Source organism: Schistocerca serialis, chromosome 1 (assembly GCF_023864345.2).
Source record: "Schistocerca serialis cubense isolate TAMUIC-IGC-003099 chromosome 1, iqSchSeri2.2, whole genome shotgun sequence".
NCBI lineage: Eukaryota > Metazoa > Arthropoda > Insecta > Orthoptera > Acrididae > Schistocerca > Schistocerca serialis.
The window spans coordinates 1,006,665,630-1,006,687,337 of record NC_064638.1 but is presented as its reverse complement, the minus strand read 5'-3'; the positions used below and the strand labels follow the sequence as shown (position 1 = coordinate 1,006,687,337).

General features: G+C 44.1%; 1 protein-coding gene, 1 long non-coding RNA gene and 1 pseudogene across 2 annotated transcripts in view; 2 read left to right on the top strand and 1 right to left on the bottom strand.

The window, feature by feature from the left end:
• Nucleotides 1-19,961, top strand: part of LOC126413338 (uncharacterized) — a 1,775,741-nt gene extending 1,755,780 nt beyond the window's left edge. The window contains exon 8 of the long non-coding RNA XR_007575369.1: nt 19,844-19,961. This is a non-coding gene — a long non-coding RNA (uncharacterized LOC126413338). The remainder of the gene's footprint in view (nt 1-19,843) is intronic.
• On the bottom strand, nt 10,084-10,201 carry LOC126425300 (5S ribosomal RNA; annotated as a pseudogene).
• A 24-nt stretch (nt 19,962-19,985) lies between the features above and the next one.
• The window catches only part of LOC126413331 (putative tyramine receptor 2), a 95,807-nt gene continuing 94,084 nt past the window's right edge, over nt 19,986-21,708 (top strand). The window contains exon 1 of the mRNA XM_050083242.1: nt 19,986-21,117. Coding sequence (XP_049939199.1) covers nt 20,815-21,117 — 303 coding nt within the window. The 5' untranslated portion in view covers nt 19,986-20,814. The remainder of the gene's footprint in view (nt 21,118-21,708) is intronic.

Genomic DNA, 21,708 nt, shown 5'->3' with positions numbered 1-21,708 from the left:
ATAGGAAAGAAATAATGACTCCCAACTGCATAGGGCACTGCGGCAATGCAACGACGAAAGTTGAAAACTTAGGCGAGAGCGGGACTCGAACACGGGTGCGCTCCACATTAGAACGGTTGCTTAGTCACCTCGGCCATCCGACACGCTTTGTATCACACCCAAATTTCCAACTTTCCGCCCGCAGCATCGCCGAGGTGGTTAAGGCAACCTATTAGAGAAGTGAAGCATCCGGTTTCGAGCCTCAGTGCGGCACAAATTTTCAGCTCTCGCCGTCACAATGCCACAGTGCCCTGTGCCACTGGAAGTGATTATTTCCTTCCTATCTATTTCCAATCCCGTTTCCTCTCCAATTCTTTCATCTCAGTCATTCATGTATATGTCGCAACTGTTTCATACGAGTTGTGTCCATTCTGTCGGTCTAAAATTTGGGCCATCCATTAATGGAAATGAAGAAGGATTACGAATAGCTTATGGCAACATACACGGCTCTCACTCGTGAAAGTAAAGAACGACTTTGACGAGCAGTACGACTCATGGCCTTGAAAGTAAACCTATGGGTTAATTCACTCCATTCTGCGTCATCGTTCCGTATACTAGTATGTAAGCACCAAGACGTATCCTCTCTCTCTGGTGATTTATGTAGATGAAGTGTAAAAACGTAGCATAATGAATTTGATGTGGTTTATTGTACCATTAAGTACTATTCGAGCCACTGCAGACTTATCATCAAACAAAGGTGCACTAGTAACATTATCCTCTGGACCTTGTGCAGGCAGTAGCTGAAGGCGTAGTGCTGGCAGAACTAAAAGTAATTTAGTCGTAAGCTACCGAACTGATTACGAAAAGAAACAGTCGATAGTTTTTGGATACGCAGATCGCACTGTCTCGTGGAATTCATGAATTAATTCCGATAATGTACATTTAGCCAGGTTACATACATACATAAACACACACACACACACACACACACACACACACACACACACACACACACACACACACACACGCACACACACACACACACAGAGAGAGAGAGAGAGAGAGAGAGAGAGAGAGAGAGAGAGCACAGTATTTAAGAGAGCTTGGTCGTAAACAAACTCTAAAGGTAAATCATAAAAAGTATGAACATGATAGATATCACACTCTGCCATTTTTTGGTCTTTGATTAAGGTTACTACAGATAAGTGTGAAAACTACGTCAAAATCAGCTTCACAGCTCTTGCATCCAAGCTGCTGACAGGCATAATATATAGAAGAACGGTAAAAAATTGAGGATCTGTTAAATGACAATCAGTTGGGCTTTAGGGAAGGTGAGACGTCAGGGAGGCTGTTCTGTCTCGCTGCGCTTGGTAATGAAAGCAAGGCAGAAGTAAAACAAAGACATGTTCATAGGTTTCGTTGATCACGAAAAACCGTGGATGGCCGACAACGAAGAGCACGGAATTAAAATGTTGTAACATTGGAATTTCGCGTTTCGTGCATACTGTTCAACCCATACTTGCAAGAAGCAACGAAGGACACAAAAGAAAGATTCAATACTGGGATTAAAATTCGTGCTGAAAGAAAATCAGTAACATTTGCTGAATATGAAGTATTACAGGATCTGTTTGATGAGATAAACAGTGTAATGAGTACGGAATATGGTTTGAGAGTAAACCAGAAAAAGACGATGAGATGTAGCAGAAATGACAATAGCAAAAAACTTAACATCAAAATTGGTGAGCACGAAGTAGTCGAAGATAATGAATTCTGCTAGCTTGCAAGCAAAATTATCCATAACGGACGGAGCAAGGAGGATATAAAAAGCATCTAGAACAAGGAGGGTAGGCATTCCTTGTCAAGAGGAATCTACTGGTGTCAAAAATAGGCCTTAATTTTAGTAAGAAATTTCTGGGAATGTACGTTTGGAGCACAGCACTGTGTGGTAGTGAATCATGGAAAGTGGTAAAACCGAAACAGAAGAGAATAAAAGCATTTGAGATGTGGCGCTGCAGAAGAATGTTGATGATTTCGTGGATTGGGAAGATAAAGAATGAGGTTGGTTAAATGTAGTCGATAAACTGTACAGACAAGGAGAAAATAAAATTTTTCGAAATGTATTGCTGCAGAAGAGTGATAATGATTAGATGGGAGACAGAGTAAGTAATGAGGGATACAAAATCAAAATTGGGAAATTTGTGGCTTAACTTGTCTAAAAGTAGTGATCTTCTGATGAGAGATATCCAGACAAGTTGGGGCAAATACTGCAAAGGGAGGCAAAGGGCTTCTCTGCAGTAAGCAGGCTGAAATGGATCTAGTTATGCAGAGATGAGGAGGCTTATGCAGGACAGACTACCGTGCAAAGATGTATCAAATCAACCTGACTCATGACCACAATAACAACAACAACAACATAAACGTGATAGGCCTAATGAAACATAGAGAAACTGCTGGTGTGTACGTGTGTTGAATTACTGGTTGTGTATTGGTGGCATGATTATTTGTACAGGAGAATGAAAATATTTTATTATTGCCTTTGTGTATATCTTCTGGCGTATACACTGTACAAATAACTTACGGGAATGACGTCGTCGACAGTGGCCTAAGTTGCGACTCTGTCATTTTCAAGGAAAAACTGCAGCACGTAAGAGCTGTGAACGGGAAATTAAAACTCAGGGAATTTAAAACACACACACAGCGCTTACTGGCGGTTATCGACGACGACACCTGGCTGCATTCCCGTAAGTTGTTTGAAAGAAAAAAAAACTGGACTTTCAGGTTGACTCCGTTTCATATGCACGCATATTTCAACTAAATAAGTCCGAATTAATATTACTGTGGTATGAACAAGGAACGGACATAAGCGATAAATACTGGAAATTATAACAAGAGCGCATTCAGCTTCAGTGACATGCATTATATCGTACCGATAATATTCTGTTGACTGCTGATAGTGTTTCGCTACTTATGTCCGGTTGTAATCAGTAATTATGCATCAGCACTAATAAATATTGTATATTACTCTTTACTTCCTGCTCATTTCAGGTACGTTTTCTCCTAGTAACGAACGCGTATGCTATTTATCCTTTTCTTTACTGACAAAAGTGCTATGTAGTGGACGACTTAGTAGAAAATTCTATATTTTATTTATGGTGAGTAGAATTATACTCTTAATTTATATACGAAAACTTTTATTCTTTGTGAGTAGCAACTGAGTGAATACTGATTTACAACTGACATTACATACTCGCGTTTATTGACCCTGAGTAAGTGAACTTCGTGGTAACATTTTAGAATCAGAGGAAAAGAGGTAACACAGGGAACAGAGGGGGTTACTCGGTAACGTAGCAAGTGTTTTTGATAATAACGAGGTTGGGGAGAGGCGGAACAAGCTTCAGGGCTCTAGCAGTCTCTCACAAAACACTGAGAATGGACATCAAAGATACTTTCATGTGTGTGGGAGCCGCGTGTTTCATAAAAGACAGCCTTCACGAGAGGCTGTCGTGTGTGAAAACTGGAATTGTCAAAGGCCGTAAGCGGCTGCTGTAGACAACTAAAAACTGAATCCAAGATAACACGTTGTGAACACGAAAATGGGGAATATGCATTTCAGCATACAGAATTACGGTTGGTAACAAGGATTTAAAGTATGTGCTTTCAATATACGATATAATGATGATGATTATTATTACACTTGTATATTTGATAAACACAAATATAAAAAAAAAATAGTAACATATGTACGGTATGCGCATGAGTGATATCATTCAACTGGCTCTTTCTGTAGCTTTCAAAACGCTTCGTCGCTATACTTAAAACACAAAATAATTAAAAGTAGTTAATTTCCTAGGCCGATTCAGTATCTTTCAACAGGTAGCCAAGCTTTCTAATTCTCTCTCTATGCTGGTCTGATCTTCGACAATCTTCTGGAGTACCACATTTCAAAATCTCTTCCCTTCTCTTCTCTTTTCTCTTCTCTTCTCTTTTCTCTTCTCTTCTTATCTATATTCTGTCTTATGAAATTTCTATTTTCCCTAGGGATTTTGCTGCTAATTCGGGTCTGTGTTTTATATCCTCCCTGCTTCAGCAATCATCCGTTAATTTTCTGCTTTAATAACAAAACCAATCTACTACTTTTAGTGTCTCAGTTCTCACTCTTATTCCAACAACATTGCCTGGTCTTTTAGGATACACTATTTTACACCTCCTTCACTCTCGTTGACACATATTTTCATAATGATAACAAGCCTCCTCCTGAGTAGTTCCCAGCCAGAAATCCTCATGAGGGACTATTTTACGTCCCAAATCATTTACCAAAGAAGATGCCTACATAATTAAACCATACAGTAGAACTGCATGTCTTCGTTAAATATACACTGCAGTCTCCCCTCGCTTCCAGTCGTTCGCAGTGCTAACGTATTAAATTAATGTGAACAGATGTTAAAATGTTAGACCAGCCAATCTTCCTACTGCTTTCTCAGCAACTGAAGCTTCTTCTTTTACAAAATTCTCTATCTCTCTACACACGTCCCCCTGATCACAAGTGGCTGTACCTATTCTACAGTCACCTGCCCCACAGCGACACGTTCCACGGCTCGTGGCAAGGAAGAAATCTCCATGCCCAATAAGAACACAAATAATGATTTGAAATGTTGTAGTTAGAAATGATTCTTCTAAAGAATTCTCGTAAGATAAATAGCTACTGTCGGAAGGTTGAGAGAACAAAATGTCATCGATTTACCATACCGAGTGGGATCTGCTCCACGTCTCTATTGACTTTCTATAAAGACGATGTTCGACGTTGCAGGCAGTCCCGATGACCACTTATAAAAGGAGATAAATGGCTTTTCAGAATTCCAGCACAGATAAAAGTCAAATGTCTGTTAGTATTAATTACCACATCACAGAAGAAAATGGCTATAATTTCTATGATTAATTCCATGGGAAAATCCAAATAAAGTCTTTGATAGCCTGTACATCGCAAGCTTCCTGTGACTCTATAAATGCAACTATTGACCCCACACAACGATAATAGCCACACTGTGTGGTCTCCAGTGGTACGGAACTGCCACATGCGAGCGAGCTCTTTATATACAGAAGTAATATGACACAAATCGGACGCACGACGCGGGACGACGAACTATGATACACTGTAGAGCCAAAGAAACTGGCACACCTGCCGAATGTCGTGTTGAGACCCTACGAGCACGCAGAAGTGCCGTAAAAAGACGTTGCATGAACTCGACTAATGTCAGAAATAGTTCTGGATTGAACTGAAACCACGAATCCTGCAGATTATGAGGGGATAGAGATCTGTTCTGAACAGCACGTTGCAATAAATCCCATATATGCTAAATAATGTTCATGCCTGGGGAGTTTGGTGGCCAACGGAAGTCTTTAAGCTCAGAAGAGTGTTCCTGGGACCACTCTGTAGCAGTTTTTGGCGTCTGGGGTGCTGCATTATCCTGCCGGAATTGCCCAAGTCCGTCGGAATGCACAATTGATACGAATTGATGCAGGTGATCAGACAGGATGCTTACGTATCGGGGGTCCCATATCACTCTAACTGCAAACGCCCCACACCATTACAGAGTCTCCACCAACTTGAACAGTCCCCTGTGGACACGCAGGGTCCATGGATTTATGAGGATATCTTCATATGCGTACACGTCCATCTGCTCGATACGATTTGAAACGACATTCGTCCGACTAGGCAACATGTTTCAGTTGTCAACAGTCCAGTGTCCGCATTGATGGGCGCAGGCGAGGAGAAAAGCTTTGTGTCGTGCAGTCATCAAGGGCACACGAGTGGGTCTTCGGCTCCGAAAGCCCAAATTGATTATGTTTCTTTGTATGGTTAACAAGCTGACACTTGTTCATTGCCTACCACTGAAATCTGCAGCAATTTGCGCAAACAATATGCTTCCGTCACGTTGAACGATCCTCTTCAGTTGTCGTTGGTCCCGTTCTTGCAGAATCTTTTTCCAGCCGCAGTGATGCCAGAGATTTGATGTTTAACCGGATTCCCAATATTCACGGTACACTCGTGAAATGGTCGTACGGGAAAATCCTCAATTCATAGCTACCTCGGAGATGGCTGTGTCCCGTCACTCGTGCGCCGTCTGTAACACCACGTTTAAACTCACTTAAATCTTGATAATCTGCCATTGTAACAGCAGTAATCGATCTAACAACTGCGCCAGACACTTGTTTTCTTATATAGGCGTTTCCGACCAAAGCCCCGTGTGCTGCCTGTTTACATATCTATGTTCAAATGGCTCTGAGCATTATGAGACTTAACATCTCTGGTCATCAGCCCCCCGAACTTAGAACTACTTAAACTTAACCAACTTAAGGACATGACACACATCCATGCCCGAGGCAGGATTTGAACCTGGGACCGTAGCGGTCGCGCGGTTCCAGACTGAAGCGTCTAGAACCGCTCTGCCACTCCGGCCGGCCATATCTTTTTATTTGAATACACATGCCTATATCAGGTTCTTTGGCGCTTCAGAGTACTCGTATAAAGAACATATTTCCATTCTACTCCTGACGATGTTTGAAATACATTTATTTGTTGATTGCATTATTTGTTAATGTAAACTATATTATTATTTTTTAGATGATATGTAAAATTGACTCTATGTTACAAATAGGATTACCTCTTTCTGCACACCCGTTCTGAAACATTCAGCTATACTCGGAAATATAAAGTGGTTTTCGATATTATTTTTATGAAAGCTCGATTGACTTATTTTGTTGCTTCAATATTGGTGTAGAGGTTCAATTTCTGTACTTCACTATTGTACGATTTACTGGAGCTATAAATATATTATTTCTTTCTTTGAAATTGACAGTTTATAAAAAGAAGAAAAATTAACGTAAATATGACCGGAATTAATTATTTCAAAAAAGTGGAGGGGTAAAGTTTCGATCACCGCTTCACAAAATTAAGTTAAGCTATTAATTTTTTTGTTTGTTTGTAGGTACAGGTATGTAGCCTTGGTAACGTATTGAATTCCCTTCGCCATAGTGCTGTAGATTTCCACTAGAGGGGCAAAATAAATTGATGCTGTCCATTGTGAAAGTAGAGCAGCACTTTGTAATTTATTTCTGGTAGCAGCGGAAATGTTGCAGTGCTGCAGGTCCACTCCAGATGACTTCTTTAGCCCCGTACATTAGCCTGGCACAGCTACAACGCGTCCACTGCTGATGAAAACAAACTATCGTACGATGCTTAACTTTACAAACTGATGAGTGATTTTATAAACAAATTTTGTTTTTTTTCAAAATAGGTCGTTTTATTTTGCCTACTCTAGTAGCGTGCTACAGAAATTTCAGCATGTACTACTACTGCTGGGTGTATACAACATACAAAAATATAATTCTGTAACTTTATGTCTCCAATGCTAAAATTTTACGACTGCTCCTCTAACTTATTCTTTACTTTAATCACAACACATCATTAGCAGATGAAGAAATATTAGAAGTTGCGAACTACAGTACATACGTTAATGATACTGTACAACCTAAAAATTTTGTTTCGTGAAGTAGGGTTCAGTGTACACTAAATATTTTGAATGCGATTCTAGACCAAATACTCCTGCTCCACAGAAAGAAAGAAAAAAAGATATCAGCCACCATGTAGGAGCAGCAGGACGTGATAGAGGTGAAACTTTAAGGCAGCAAGGATATACAAAATACATTCCATATCTTGCAAATTCTTCTCCGTTTATATTTATGTTAGATCACTGTTTATGCTGAAGAGTCGGATTAATTTACTGATACTGGTTAGCACCAGATAATAACAATACTTTTGTACGCCTGCTTGTCTGTGCGTTAATTACAGTTGAGAACTGACAGAAAAGCTGACGTGGGGCTACACATTCCTCAGAAGCCGCTACCAAGCAAAAGAAAGAAGTATGAGCTTCAGGTGACTGGCGGATGCAGGTAACGTTGGTAAGGTTTTTGTAACATCCACTGAGATTCGTTCCTGAGCTTAAACGTAGATGCAGTGCATCCAGGAGGGATTGGGCGTGTGTGGCGGAAAGGCACTTCCCTGTGTAAATCAAATGCACCTCTTTGCGGGGATTGATCGAATACACTTCCCTCTGACCTAGAGACTTCAGGCGAGATCCATACTGGAGAATCGGGAGGTTATATTTTGAGAATTGTTGCTATTGGCACAGGGTGCACGTAATGTCGCTTCCCTGTGAACAGAGTTGTTTATCTGTTTACTCAAGTAAAGATCCTTTACCTCTTTGTGGAGTGTAACACACCGTGAAGTACTGATTTATAGAGCAATACCTGCGCCGAATTTCTGTTCCTGCCTAATGAACAAACAGATATCTTGTGTTCTGTCTCGTACCGATGCAATTACATAGCTATGAGTTTGTGGATGGTTTATTGCGTCCGAGGTACGCCACGTCCATCATCTGCACAGCGGCCAACGCCCCAACGAGCAGATCATCAGCGCAGTACAACTGCTGTCCATACTTCATTAGGTGATGTATGCACTGCGGTTCGATGGACAGAGATTCCTTCAGTTTACTCCTTCGGTTTATCAATGATCATCTCATAGTAAGAGACCTCATTATGGTTCACCATATGACTAGCCTCGTTGCGAAAGTAAGATCTCAGTGGATCGTTTGTTTCCTTGTTTTCCTTATTGTTGATTCATCTGTCTCGCCCCTTATGTGCGGAGAGTAGGCTGCCAGCGGTACAAATATTCCTATCTTCGAACCAAAGATTTAAAACGTACTATATTGCTGTGCCTGTATTTTTGCGACCTACTTTGCAATGTCCGTCAGATATGCATGCTTGTCTGCCAGACTTCCATATGTCACTATCTGTCTATGTCCTGCACCACTTCTACAACTGCAGAGATTCCCCCACGGGGAGAAACATACGGGTCTGTTATTTTAGACATGTCTGAAAAAGCAGATACCACACGAAATCCGGATGTATGACACATATTATGTAAATTGGAGAAAGAGGGGAGAGGGAGAGAGAGAGAGAGAGAGAGAGAGAGAGAGAGAGAGAGAGAGAGAGGAAAGATATGGGAGGGACTAATGATACCAGCTGTATCAGGACTTTAATACGAAACAGCAGCGATGGTGAAAATGTGTGAGGGCTGAGACTCGAAATCGGATTTCCCGCTTTACGTGAGCGGTCGTCTTAACCGCCTCGGCCGTCCGAGCTCTCCTCCAGTAGCGCCCCAATCTCCATACGCCACCCTATGACGTATGGAAGTTTGGGTGGGTCCTGGAGTTGTTCTCACATGGCCGAGTCGGTTAAACAACCGTTCGCTTAAAATGGGAAATCCGGTTTCGTGTTCCGCTCTGGCAGAGAGTTACACTGTCACAAATACATTTAGCAGCTGGAGTCTGTTCATATTTGTAATTGCAAATACATTTGTTGTATTTAAAACGTAGGCGAAACTATATGTAAGTCTGCAGGCTTTCGCAGCCAGAGACGTTTAACATAAAAGTTTTCTGGGTGTGGTGCCACATCATACTGTGAAACAGCTTGATGAAACCAACGTTTCGGCCTATGTTGCAGAAGAAGGCCACTGTAACCATGACTGAACTGTCGGCTATGTCCAGTAACAGTTATTTTGTAATATGATGTTGCGCCATATCCAGAAAACTTTTATGTGAACAGTACCGTACAGGGTGAATTGACCAAATGGGTAAAAACTGCAGGAAACGAGCCATAGGGGATAAAGAGCAAAAACGATAATGTGGCTGCAAATGCATTCCGAGGGATATATACCCACTTGAAAGGGGAGATGAATGATCTTTGACAGTGAAAGTTACAGTGACGATTACCCACCTCGCAAGTGGTCCACACATTGTAGGCTGAGCCGTTGCTGATATTTCGCTGCCCACTGTACCATGGAGCTTCTCTATAGCCCAAAGGTGGACGGTATGGTGGTTGACGATACCGGCCGCCGGCCCACAGGCGTCACTGGATGCGAATAGGGAGGTGCATGTGGTCAGCACACCACCCTCCCGGCCGTGTGTCAGTTTCCGAGACCGTACCCACTACTTCTCAATCAAGTAGCTCCTCAGTTTGCCTCACAAGGGCTGAGTACACCCCGCTGGCCAACAGCGCTCGGCAGACCGGATGGTCACCCATCCAAGTACTTGCCCAGCCCGACAACGCTTAATTTCGGTGATCTGACGGGTACCGGTGTTGCCACTGCGGCAAGGTCGTTGGCTCCCAAACGTAACCTCATATGTAAATATGATGGCTGACAGTGTGCCCAACATTGTGCCGATCTAGGCAACGAACCTGCGACAAAAACGTCGCTGTAGAGGCAAGTCCGTAGTTAACAAGGCATGCACACATTGTAGGTGATGTGGAGATTGAATGCCATTTGTCGTGCAGAATGTTGCATATGGTCGTCTGGCTTGCTCCATATTCAGGGGCCACCAGCCTGGCGCTGAGATCGGGGTTACTTTCTAAGATCTTTTATCTCCTCATTTGGAACGCATAATACCCATACGACCCATTTTGCCCCTTATCCTTTGGGAGATTGCTTCCTGATTTTGTACCTAGCGATGTGGCGTAGTGTGCTCCGTCTCCAATTAGCTCGATGTCGACGGGACGTTAGACCCTAATTCACCTTCTTTTGCCAACTTATGGACGCTAATGGAGACAGTGCCAGTGGCACAGGTATAAAGTGGGTGAGAGTCACTGATAATGAGAGCACTGACAATAAAGAAGAGAGGGGCATTAACAGGAGCAGTGGGGTGGAATGAATGAGACAGTAGCAGTAAGAGACAGAGAGTAAGAGGGAGACATTGACAGGGAGAGGCGACAGCAGTAGTACGACAGAACGCAGGAGACTGCTGCTACGAGACAGGAAAGAGTGACAGAGAGGTATATAGAGATAGTAACGATGAGTTTGAATGAATGAATGAGTGAGAATGTGCAAGTCGGAGTGGATGGGTATGAGTGACGCACAGTGATGGACTGGAGGGTGTGAGGAAGTAACAGTTGTGGTAGCTTGTGGGCATGAGAACAGATCTGCACGTCACAGTCTCATGTCTCACAGCCACAGTCACCGTCGTTCTGTCGTACTACTAGTGTCGCCTTTGTCTGTCACTGTGCCGCTCTTGCTCTTTCTTACTGTTATTATTTCATTCATATCTCCCCACAGGAGCTCTCACACTCCGTCTCTCATTATCATTTCCACTCCCTCCTTTTCTTTGTTCCTCCCACGCTGGTACTGCCTGCTTTACCCATTTCCTAGAACAGTTCTATTGCTGTCAACTCGTTCCACAGCGATTGAGCCCTCTCTTTCTCTCACACTGCCATTGTCTCCTTCGCTCTTTCTGTATCGCATCGACTGTCTACTATCATCCAGTATTTATTACTTTTCCGTCTCTTTCACACTGTCACTGTCCGCTTTGCTACAGCATAAAAGAGCGCGAATATGCTCGCATGCCAAAATTTTTGGAAACATTTTTAATGATGCTGAGGAAGGTACATGAGGCACCTCTTAACCCACTTTTCAGTCAGAGTGTTTTAATAATCAGGAGCATATTCGCCATTTCTGTAATTCGAGAGGATCATTTTTCCGCTGGTTTCCATGTTTTCCCGGCTACAGCAGGACATGTCACTCATATGAAACGAACTTTATTGGTCAGTAGAGTAATATCTAGCATGTCAGGTACTCTGAACGTGCGTTTGAACGTTGACCAATGCGATGGCAGAACACGACCTACGTCATACACGCCATCTCCCTAGGTGCCATATTATCTCTCGTTTGTATCATATATATAGAGTGCTCCACACACACACACACACACACACATATATATATATATATATATATATATATATATATATATATATATATATATATATATATATATACAGAGTGTTCCATTTACCTCGACCACCCTAAATAAATAACTGTTTGTCCTTTTGTCCAGATGCAAATTACAAAATGTTTGAAGCAACTGATTTTTAGCCGTCGGGGGGACATCATCAGCATGATTGCCTTCGTTGTAGCTTTCGTTTTAACTAAATAACACAAAGCTAGATACTTTTACACCTCAGCCAGAATTTACATGCAGAAAAATTTTGCATGTTCTTCAGCACTACAACAAGAAATTCCCAAAAAACTTTTAATGATAAAGGAGACATTTCACAGGATTTTCTTCGTGCTACGTCACTTCGTATACTGCATTTTCGCGTCACGCTCAATTTTAACTGAGTATTTTACGCGTACAAGTAAGGTAACTTCAAATCTGTGTATCTCGGAAAAGGATAAACATATCAGGAAAGTTCGCGAGGACGTTTGTGAACATGATCGTAGGAAAATACCTTAAAAATTTGAACCGTTTGCTGCGCACAGCCGTCCTGGAAACCGTGACTGGGTTGTGGTGTCCAAAAACCATATTCCCATGAATTAAATTTTGCCTCCATAACCCTCTTAAGGCACGCCGTATGCCACATCTAATGCGAAAGAGCCAACCGATTTGTTCCATTTGCCCAACCTGCAAGTGCGTAATTTTCAAACTTTGACCTTGTACTGAACGATAGTCTCGATAAGAAGATCCTTCTGTTGGGTATACAAATGGTCTCCAGCCCAAGAGCAATGCAAAGCACTTTATCCTAGGAAAATCTCGGCGTTTTGGAACAAACACTAAGAAACACTGAAAATAGGGCACCAAGAGGGGAGCATCGGATCGAAATGAAAGTTATTAGACATAATGGTAAGGAGTAGAGATTCAATTGATCCCAAAATCAAGGTATGAAAACAAATACAGTGAGTACAGGTGGGCTAATACAGTGCAAGAACATAAACGCACTGGACCAGCATTTGCTGCAATACATGCCGCAACTTGGTTCGGCATCGAGTTGTTGATTAGACGTCTGATTCTGTCCTGAGGTAGACTGCGCCAGAAATCTTGAACAGCTACCACCAGATCTTGTCAAAGTGACACGGCGGCACCTGGCGTTTCAGCTGGTCCCACACATGCTCTATACGGGAAAAGTCTGGGGAGCAGGCCGGCCATTGAAGCGTCGGAACGTGACACAGGAACCCTGGAGCAACTCGAGCTGTATGCGGACGAGCACTATCTTACTGGGAAAGTGCCCCTGGTAGACCATGTAGGAACGGTTACACATGGGGTTGAAGAACGTCATGAACATAACGCTGTCCCGTTGAGGTTCCACGTACCACAGTTAGAGGAGACCAACTATCGTAGGCTGTGACCTACTGCGTCGGCTGTGCGAAAGGTGCGGCGGGTGACAAAGTGGGTGAATCTGTAATGTTCACGATGCTGCCTCCACACCTATATGCGGATATCATCCGTCACCAAAACGAATCGGCATTCATCATTAAACACCACGTTTTTCCGATCTGTCACAGTCCACGTTGGTCTGTCTTGGCGTCACTGTATACGGAGCCTCTGATGTCTCTGCTTTAATGGAAACAGATGACGACGGCGCCTGGGTTGCAAATTTGCAGCCACAAGAGGTCTGGAAATGGGTTGTGTAACTACTGGCACTCGTACATCTGCTCGCATCATGGAGGGTCCCTGATCGCTTGCTGCACGATCCTTCGACTCTCCCGCCTCGTATTCTTCCCGATCGCTCCAGCCGTGGTAGGTCGCACGTGGAAGCGTCACACGTGGTGCCATCTCCTGTCCAGTGCTCCCAAAGTCGTCTGATGGAACACTCCGAATCACTGACCGGGCGAGCCACACGGCGAGTCGACCAACCTGTGGTTTTTGTACAAATCGGTAGGTGCCTCTCAAACTGGCTTAACTGTGAGAATAGTCGTGCATTACGTCTACCTCTCATTGTGCTCGTATTCCTCCTCGGATCGACATGCGATCATCTGGTGTAGGACTCGTCCACTGTGCGCCGTATGAATAGGGTCACCTGCCCGGTTACAGCGCCACTACAGGGTCTATGGAAATGCGCATTGGCATCAAACATGGATCATTTGCTTATCGTATCTCACTATAACCATTCTAAAAATTTTCTCCTCTTTGCATTTCTTCACTCTGGATGCGCTATGTTCAAAGCTCCTGAGAGTATTTATAAATAAGAAAAGATTCGATATTTAGAACTGTATTGGATAGTATCTTGCATCATACGACGTGTTTCTTGCTTAAAATATTAACGAGGCACTTCTTCTTCTTCCTAGGCTAAAGCTTGTTTCCTTCAGTACCCATCAGAATACTCTGAGCTTTTCGCTTCGTCTTTTCATTGGACGTACAATATTTGTTTTACCAGCTGATTTATTTTATTTATTTAGCTTATGGCATATAACACATCATATAGAAAAGACATAAAAATCATAAGACACAGAAATAAAGAGTAGTCACAGTGTGTAACATATAGTTGTAGATATAAAAGTGTTTAAAAATAGTGTATATAACAAACAAAAGTTCACAAACAAACATCCAGATTTGTGACATAGTCTATTGCACTTTCAGTCGCGGTCAGAAACTCATTGGGGTCTCCTGCAAAACGTCTCAGAGGGCAATCTTCCACGATGTGACGAATCGTCTGCCGGTCCGCACCGCAGTCACATCTCGGGGTGGTGATTTTACCCCACCTGTGGAGGCTGTCTGCACATCTGCCGTTGTTTGTCCGAATTCGATTCAGGGTCGTCCAAGTTTTCCTTGGCAAATTGAATCCTGGTGGTTGGACATTGATGCATGGCATATTCTGCAGGTTTTGGGGCACAGATTCTCTCCACCGCATTTTCCAGAGGTTGCCATAATCCGGGTTGAGAGGATGCGTATTTTTTGCCTTTTTTAAAGAGGGGTGTCTTGAGCGCAATCTGTTCATCTCCAGGGCAGGAACATCCTTATGGATTGGCAGTTTCTCGTTGTTGAGCACTTTTCCATACTCGCGTAAGAGAGCGTTCTCTCTGCGCAGGTCCGGTGGGGGAATGTTGCTCAGTATAGGTAGCCAGTGTAAAGGCGTTGGCTTTATTGTTCCTGATATCATCCTCATTGTGTAGTTTAGTTGAGCATCGATCAAGCCTGTGTGTTTACTGTTTAGCCATACCGGTGCGGCATGTTCTGCTGTTGTGTAGACAAGTCCCAGAGCCGAAGATCTCAGTACAGCCGCGGAAGAGCCCCACGTGGTCCCACATAGCTTCTGTATGATATTATTTCGAGTTTTAAGTTTTGCGGCTGTATTACGTAGGTGTTCCTTGAATGTTAGGGTTCTGTCAAAGGTGACGCCTAGATATCTGTGGTAATTATTATGGTTTAGCTGCCTGTTTTCGAAATGAACGTTGAGCTTTCTTTTTGCTTGGGCATTGTTGAGGTGAAAGCATGTCACCTCCGTTTTTGTCGCGTTTGGCCGTAATCTCCACCTTCGGAAGTAGTCTCCCAGCTTTGTTAGATCCGCAGTTAATGTGTTTTCCGTTGCCTCCATTGATCTGCCTCTTGCAGCTATTGCCCAGTCGTCGGCATATCCGAATTTTTGAGAGGTGGTTTCAGGTAAGTCAGATATGTAGAGGTTAAACATCAATGGCGCCAGAACGGAGCCTTGTGGTAAACCATTGTTGAGCTTCATTTGGTCACTTTTTAAGTCGCCCATTATGACTCTGAAACTTCTATCTGTGAGCATGTTATCAATGAGGTTGGCCAGCTTATTACATGGTATGACCCGCAGCAACTTAAATATCAGGCCTTGTCGCCAAACGGTATCATAAGCGGCTGATAGGTCAATAAAGGCTACTGACGTTTTGAGTTTTTTCTGAAAGCTCGCCTCTATATGAGTTGCTAGGGAGAGGATCTGGTCGGTGCAATTGCGGTTGGGTCGAAAACCTGCCTGTTCAATCGGTACCACTTCAAGAATTTTTCCACTTATTCTGTTGTAGATGATACGTTCCAACAGCTTATAGACACAGTTCAGCAGAGCGATAGGGCGGTAGTTTTGGGGCATGTCATTGGGTTTGCCTGGCTTTAGTATCGCTATAATCTTTGCTCGTTTAAGCTGGTGTGGGATATTACCCAATTGTAAAATATCTGTTAAGAAGTTTGCGAGCCATGTTCTAGTATATTTTCCACAGTGAAGTAGGAATTCCGGGTGGATGCCATCGAAGCCGGGAGCCTTGCCACTTTTGATTTTTGACAAGGCTGCTGCAACTTCTTCCGCTGTGATAGGCTGGGAAAATTCGGAGGTAGGCGATGCCCTTTGTTTTAAGGATCTTAATTCACGTTTGACGGTCGTGGTGTGTGTTCTGTCCCTTGATGCTCTTGAGGTTCTACCTATGTGTGCGGCCACATTGTTAGGGGTTATCGGGTGGGTGTCTTTTATTTTACGTTTACTGCCTCCCAGGTTACGGAGTAGGGTCCATGCTTGCCTACTGGAATTAGTGAAATCTAGATTCTCCACGGTGTCCATCCATTTTTCCCGTCGAGCTGCGTCTAAGCTGTGCAACAGTTCGTCCGCGATTTCTTGGTTGTTGGTTTCGGTAAATTCCTGGTACAGGTCTTCGCATCTCTCATTCCAACCAGGGATGTACTCTTTCCGGTAGCCTCTGGGTACATTCCTCTTAGCCGTGACGATGACTGCTCCCACAAATCTGTCATAGTTGTCCCTAGTCGGGGTTATCCAACCTAGACACTTGTCAAGGTTTTCTGCAAAGGTGGCCCAGTCTGCCTTCTGGAAATTCCATCGTGGGCGAGGAAAGGATTTTATGATTGGGATGTTAATTCCGACTTTTAAGATAACAGGGCGATGCTGGCTATGTGGGAAATCAGACAGGACTTCACGAGTTGCGGCTAGCTGATAATTTATGGCTTATGACTTTCATAATCAATCTTGTCTAAGTATTCGTTCAATTCATGTTTCTCTTATCTGCCCACTCATTAGTGGAGTTCACTTTATGCACTTTTCTAATGCCGCGCGGGATTAGCCGAGCGGTCTAGGGACTGTAGTCATGGACTATGCGGCTGGTCCCACCGGAGGTTCGAGTCTTCCCTCGGGCATGGGTGTGTGTGTGTGTGTCCTTAGGATTATTTAGGTTAAGTAGTGTGTAAGCTTAGGGACTGATGACCTTAGCAGTTAAGTCCCATAAGATTTCACACACATTTGAACATTTTGAATTTTTCTAATGTTTTCGTTTCTCTCTCGACCTCGCAGTGTCTTCCATGTAATCCTCCGTAAAATTTTAATTTCCGTGGCTTCCAAAGGTATTTTCGTTTTTAATAATTCCGGTCTTGTCGCAGTCATCTCGTGACTGATCTCACTATTGTTTTACATGTTTGCGCCTTTGCATCATTTCCTATCTGCTGCTTTTACCAAATAGTATCATTCTAAAACTGTACCACTTTATTTGCTTTTGCTACTTGTTCTCTAACATAGTTTTCGACATTTACACTGATGGACAGGTCAATACCAGACTATTTAAATGTCATTACCAGTTGAATACTTTTTACAGGTACTTACAGTTTGCATCTAATTGGTTTCATAGATGTGGTCATAAATCTGTTTTTTTGAGTGGATATGACAATATTTAGGGTTTTGGCTACCGCGTTAAATATATGTGTAAGTTTCCATATATTATCTTCACTAATTGCCAGCAGAAGCACATCGTCAGCATAACAAGTGATACTGATTTGTTCGTACCCCATTGTACCAGCCAATACCATTTTTATCATCTCGTCCATGGTTATATTAGACAGTAGTGGGCTCAAAGAGTCACGTTGTGTAAGACCACTGTTAATTGCTATACAGCTAGTTAACCCGGAACCTGTTTTCGCCTGTTGGAACAAATGTCTTCAACTGTTTCTATTAAGCTGGAGGGAACTCCCGTTTATGGAGCAGGTTTACCATATCTCGAAGATTTTATCCGCTGAGGGACTGGGTGTTGTGTTGTCCTCATTATCATTTCATCATTATCAGTGGAAGGCAACGGGAAACCACCACTGGAATCGCTTCTCTAGACGCTCATGCAGTGGCCCCCTATGACTAGGCTTCCCCCATGACAAGACCTGCCGTATGGCAGAATACAAAGTTTAAGTTAACTGAATCCTATCGAAAGCCTTCTGTAAACCTGTCTAAGAATGAATACTGTGTCTCAACAGGACCTACTAGGTCTGAAACCACACTGGTTCTGAGGATGGGTTATAATGCTTTTTATTTTATTTTCAATTATTTTTTTATGTGTTTAAGAAGGGAACTAGTTACATTTATCCCTTTGTGCATGGATGGGCTTCTCTTATCTCCTTTTTTTTTTACATGAGAATTGTAATACTAGGTCTTGACTCGTCTGGAACGTTATTATCAATTATTACAATGAAATGAACACCAACGGCCGAAGTGGTCGTGCGGTTCTAGGCGCTGCAGTCTGGAACCGCGAGACCGCTACGGTCGCAGGTTCGAATCCTGCCTCGGGCATGGATGTGTGTGATGTCCTTAGGTTAGGTAGGTTTAACTAGTTCTAAGTTCTATGGGACTAATGACCTCAGAAGTTGAGTCCCATAGTGCTCAGAGCCATTTGGACCATTTTTTAAATGAACACCCTTAGATGCTTACAGGCGTTGACATACGTCAACGAGGACAGATGAAAATGTGTGCCCCGACCGGAACGCAAACCCGGGATCTCCTGCTTACATGGCAGACCCTCTATCCATCTGAGCCACCGAGGACACAGAGGATAGCGAGACTGCAGGGATTTATCTCTGGCACGCCTTCCGCGAAACCGACATTCTCAACGTATTGTACCGCACTACATTCGTAGTGCCCCCGCCCGTTATACACATTACTCGCGGCGCGTTGCCGATTCCCGTAAGAGTTCGGACACTGTTTGTGCATTCGCACAGAAGAAGAAGATGGTCAAGTGGCCGGTGAGCCTTCAGACATGTCCGAAAGAACAGCTACCACCTTAGTATATATATTACCAGTTATGGTGCTGTTAACCAGCTAGGTTTATTGTTCCATTAGAGGAAATCCTCCACACTTCAGTAATTGATTAGGTATCCTATCTTTCCCATGAAAGTCCCTATTTTTTAACATGCTAAACAGCTTCTTCTGCCTCTGGATGTGAAACATTTACATCATCACTTATTTGTATTCTGATCTCTGATATCTCTTCGTATTCTGGGGATTTCTTACTTGTATATTACTCTGTTAAATATTTAACTTATGATTCGTCATTTGTGTCACTCACTTTCTAAAATTCGTTTAACTGTTTATTCTGGTGTCGAATATTCTCCAAATTTGTTTCTGCAACCCACAGAAGTCAGTTCTAAATTTTTAAGATTTGCTGTTTACAACGTTTCACTAGTAATAATGATCGTATGGCATTGGTGGCCGGGTGACCGATCGCGGGGCAGTTCGGCCGCCGCACCACAAGTTCTTTAATGCCACTTCGGTGACTTCCGGGTGAATGAGGATGAAATGATGATGAAAGGCACACAAGACCCAGTCATCTCGAGGTAGAGAAAATCCCTGACTCCGCCGGGAATCGAACCCAGGACCCCGTGAACGGGAAGCGAGAAGGCTACCGCAAGACCACGAGCTGCGGACGTTTCACTAGTGATTTTGTATCAGTACGAGCTCTTTTGTAATCTCCGTAAGACTCTTTTGTTTTAAGATAAGCACTTTTCCCTTTTTTTACACATTTCTTTAATCTCTTTCTGAAACCATGATGTTGTGTTAAAGCAGCACACTAGCATTAATTACCGCGGCTGACGACGACTCTGAGCTGCAGGCCACGCTGTGTATCCTCTTTAATACATGTACTTTAACAATGGAGCAGTAAATAACCCCCCAGTATGCGGGGCGGCCATCAGCGGCGGCGGTTTGGAGGCCCTCGAAATGTCAGAGGAGAGGCGGGCTTTGAGGAGGACGTTCTTGGCTGTTGCAGATCGAAGGCCCTCCAGAGGGGTTCGCCGGCCGCTGCTGACTGCAGCGCTATCTGAGCCCCACCCGGCCCGGCCCTGCCCAGCGCCGGCCAGCGGAGGCCCGGCCCAGCCGAGCGCAGCGCAGCCGTGCGCGGCGCGGCGTCGCCCTCGCCCCTCGGCCTTCGTCCTCTTCGGCGCCGCACCGTCAGCGATAAATCACGAGCGCCGCAGCAGCCAGCGGGGCTCCACGCCCACGCCGCGCCGGCTTCCGCTGGTCGACCTGCGCACATCGCGGCTAATATCTGAGGGCCCCGCCCCGCTACTGCGCTGGCCGCTGATATCGTCAACCCCTCTACACAACTCTGGAGGTGGGACTGTCGCCGTGGAAGACTGCTGGGCGATTGTGCATTAGATTAGTTCCCTGCACAAATGATACGTATGTATTAGGATGCTCCACGTTATCGGAAGTAATTACAGCTGATGGGTATCAGCAGGACAGCTTACTATCAACGTCACATACTATACTGATCCTTCCTTTTGCATTGCTCAATCACTTATCTCTTTGATGTGTTTTTTTCAGTTCCTTAGCTTCGAATGAAACGAAATTCAGACTTGAATGTACTTGAGTCCGCGATTTCGCTTTGAAAAGTACCCGAGATGCTGAAATTCTAGACTAAATACGGACAATTTTCAGCGAGAGTGGTCTTGTTGATAGGTCACCTTGATCTCTTGTAAACCAAAACAATTTCAAACCTCTTCTGTTGCTGCGAAGACGAAAATGTCTGTTCGTGCATGGTGAACCGTGTGGGAGTGACTCTCAGGCGCACAGTGTTTTGTGGCGTGGTAATGTCACTGCAGTGAAGTCCGAACGGCTGATTGGTGCTATCTGTGAGGGGGACAGCAGCGATTCGTCGGCGATGACGTGCGTGAGGGACGTGGTGCCGACAGGCTAGTGAGTCCCGTGGTGTAACTGTGGACCTGAGCAGTGGGCGCCATGGTGCGCGTCGAGCTGCAGACGGCGTCGCTGCTGAATGCGTCGGCGGCGGCGGGAGAGGAGCCGCAGGATGCGCTGTCGGCCGGCGACGCGTGTGGCGGCCGCCGCGACTACCCCAGCGTGCTGGGCGTGCGCCTCGTCGTGCCCGAGTGGGAGGCCGCGCTCACCGCCATCACGCTCTCGCTCATCATCCTCATCACCATCGTCGGCAACGTGCTCGTCATCCTCAGCGTCTTCACCTACAAGCCGCTGCGCATCGTCCAGAACTTCTTCATCGTCTCGCTAGCCGTCGCCGATCTCACGGTGAGTCAAGCTCACTACTTATTCCAATGTACATGGCGTTTACAAGGAGTGTCGGACCTCAACGCTCATTCAGACGAGCAAAACGTGGGAAAAGTTTGGAATATTTTTGAGACAATTAACAGACATACAAAGGATCTGTTTGGAGATTATGACAGATCATACTTCCAACCCTATTTTCATTACCAAAAATTGGCGCCGGTAATCATGGTTTGATCAAGGGACTGCGAGTTTGAAGTACGCAGAGTGCATTGCTGTGTAGCCCCTCAGGAGTTATCTAAAATTGAAAATGGATTACATCTGTCGATGTTGTTGTTCTGGCCTTCAGTCCAGAGACTGGCTCTATGCAGCTCTCCATCCTACTCCGTCCTGTGCAAGCTTCTTCATGTCCGAGAAACTACTGCAACATACATCCCTCAATCTGCTTGTTGTGTTCGTCCTTTGGTCTCCCTCTACGTTTTTTACACTCCACGCTTCCCTTCAGTACTAAATTGCTGAAACCTTCATACCTCAGAAAGTGTCCTACCAACCGATCCCTTCTTTTAGTCACTTTGTACCACAACTTTCTCTTCTCCCCAATTCTGTTCAGTGCTT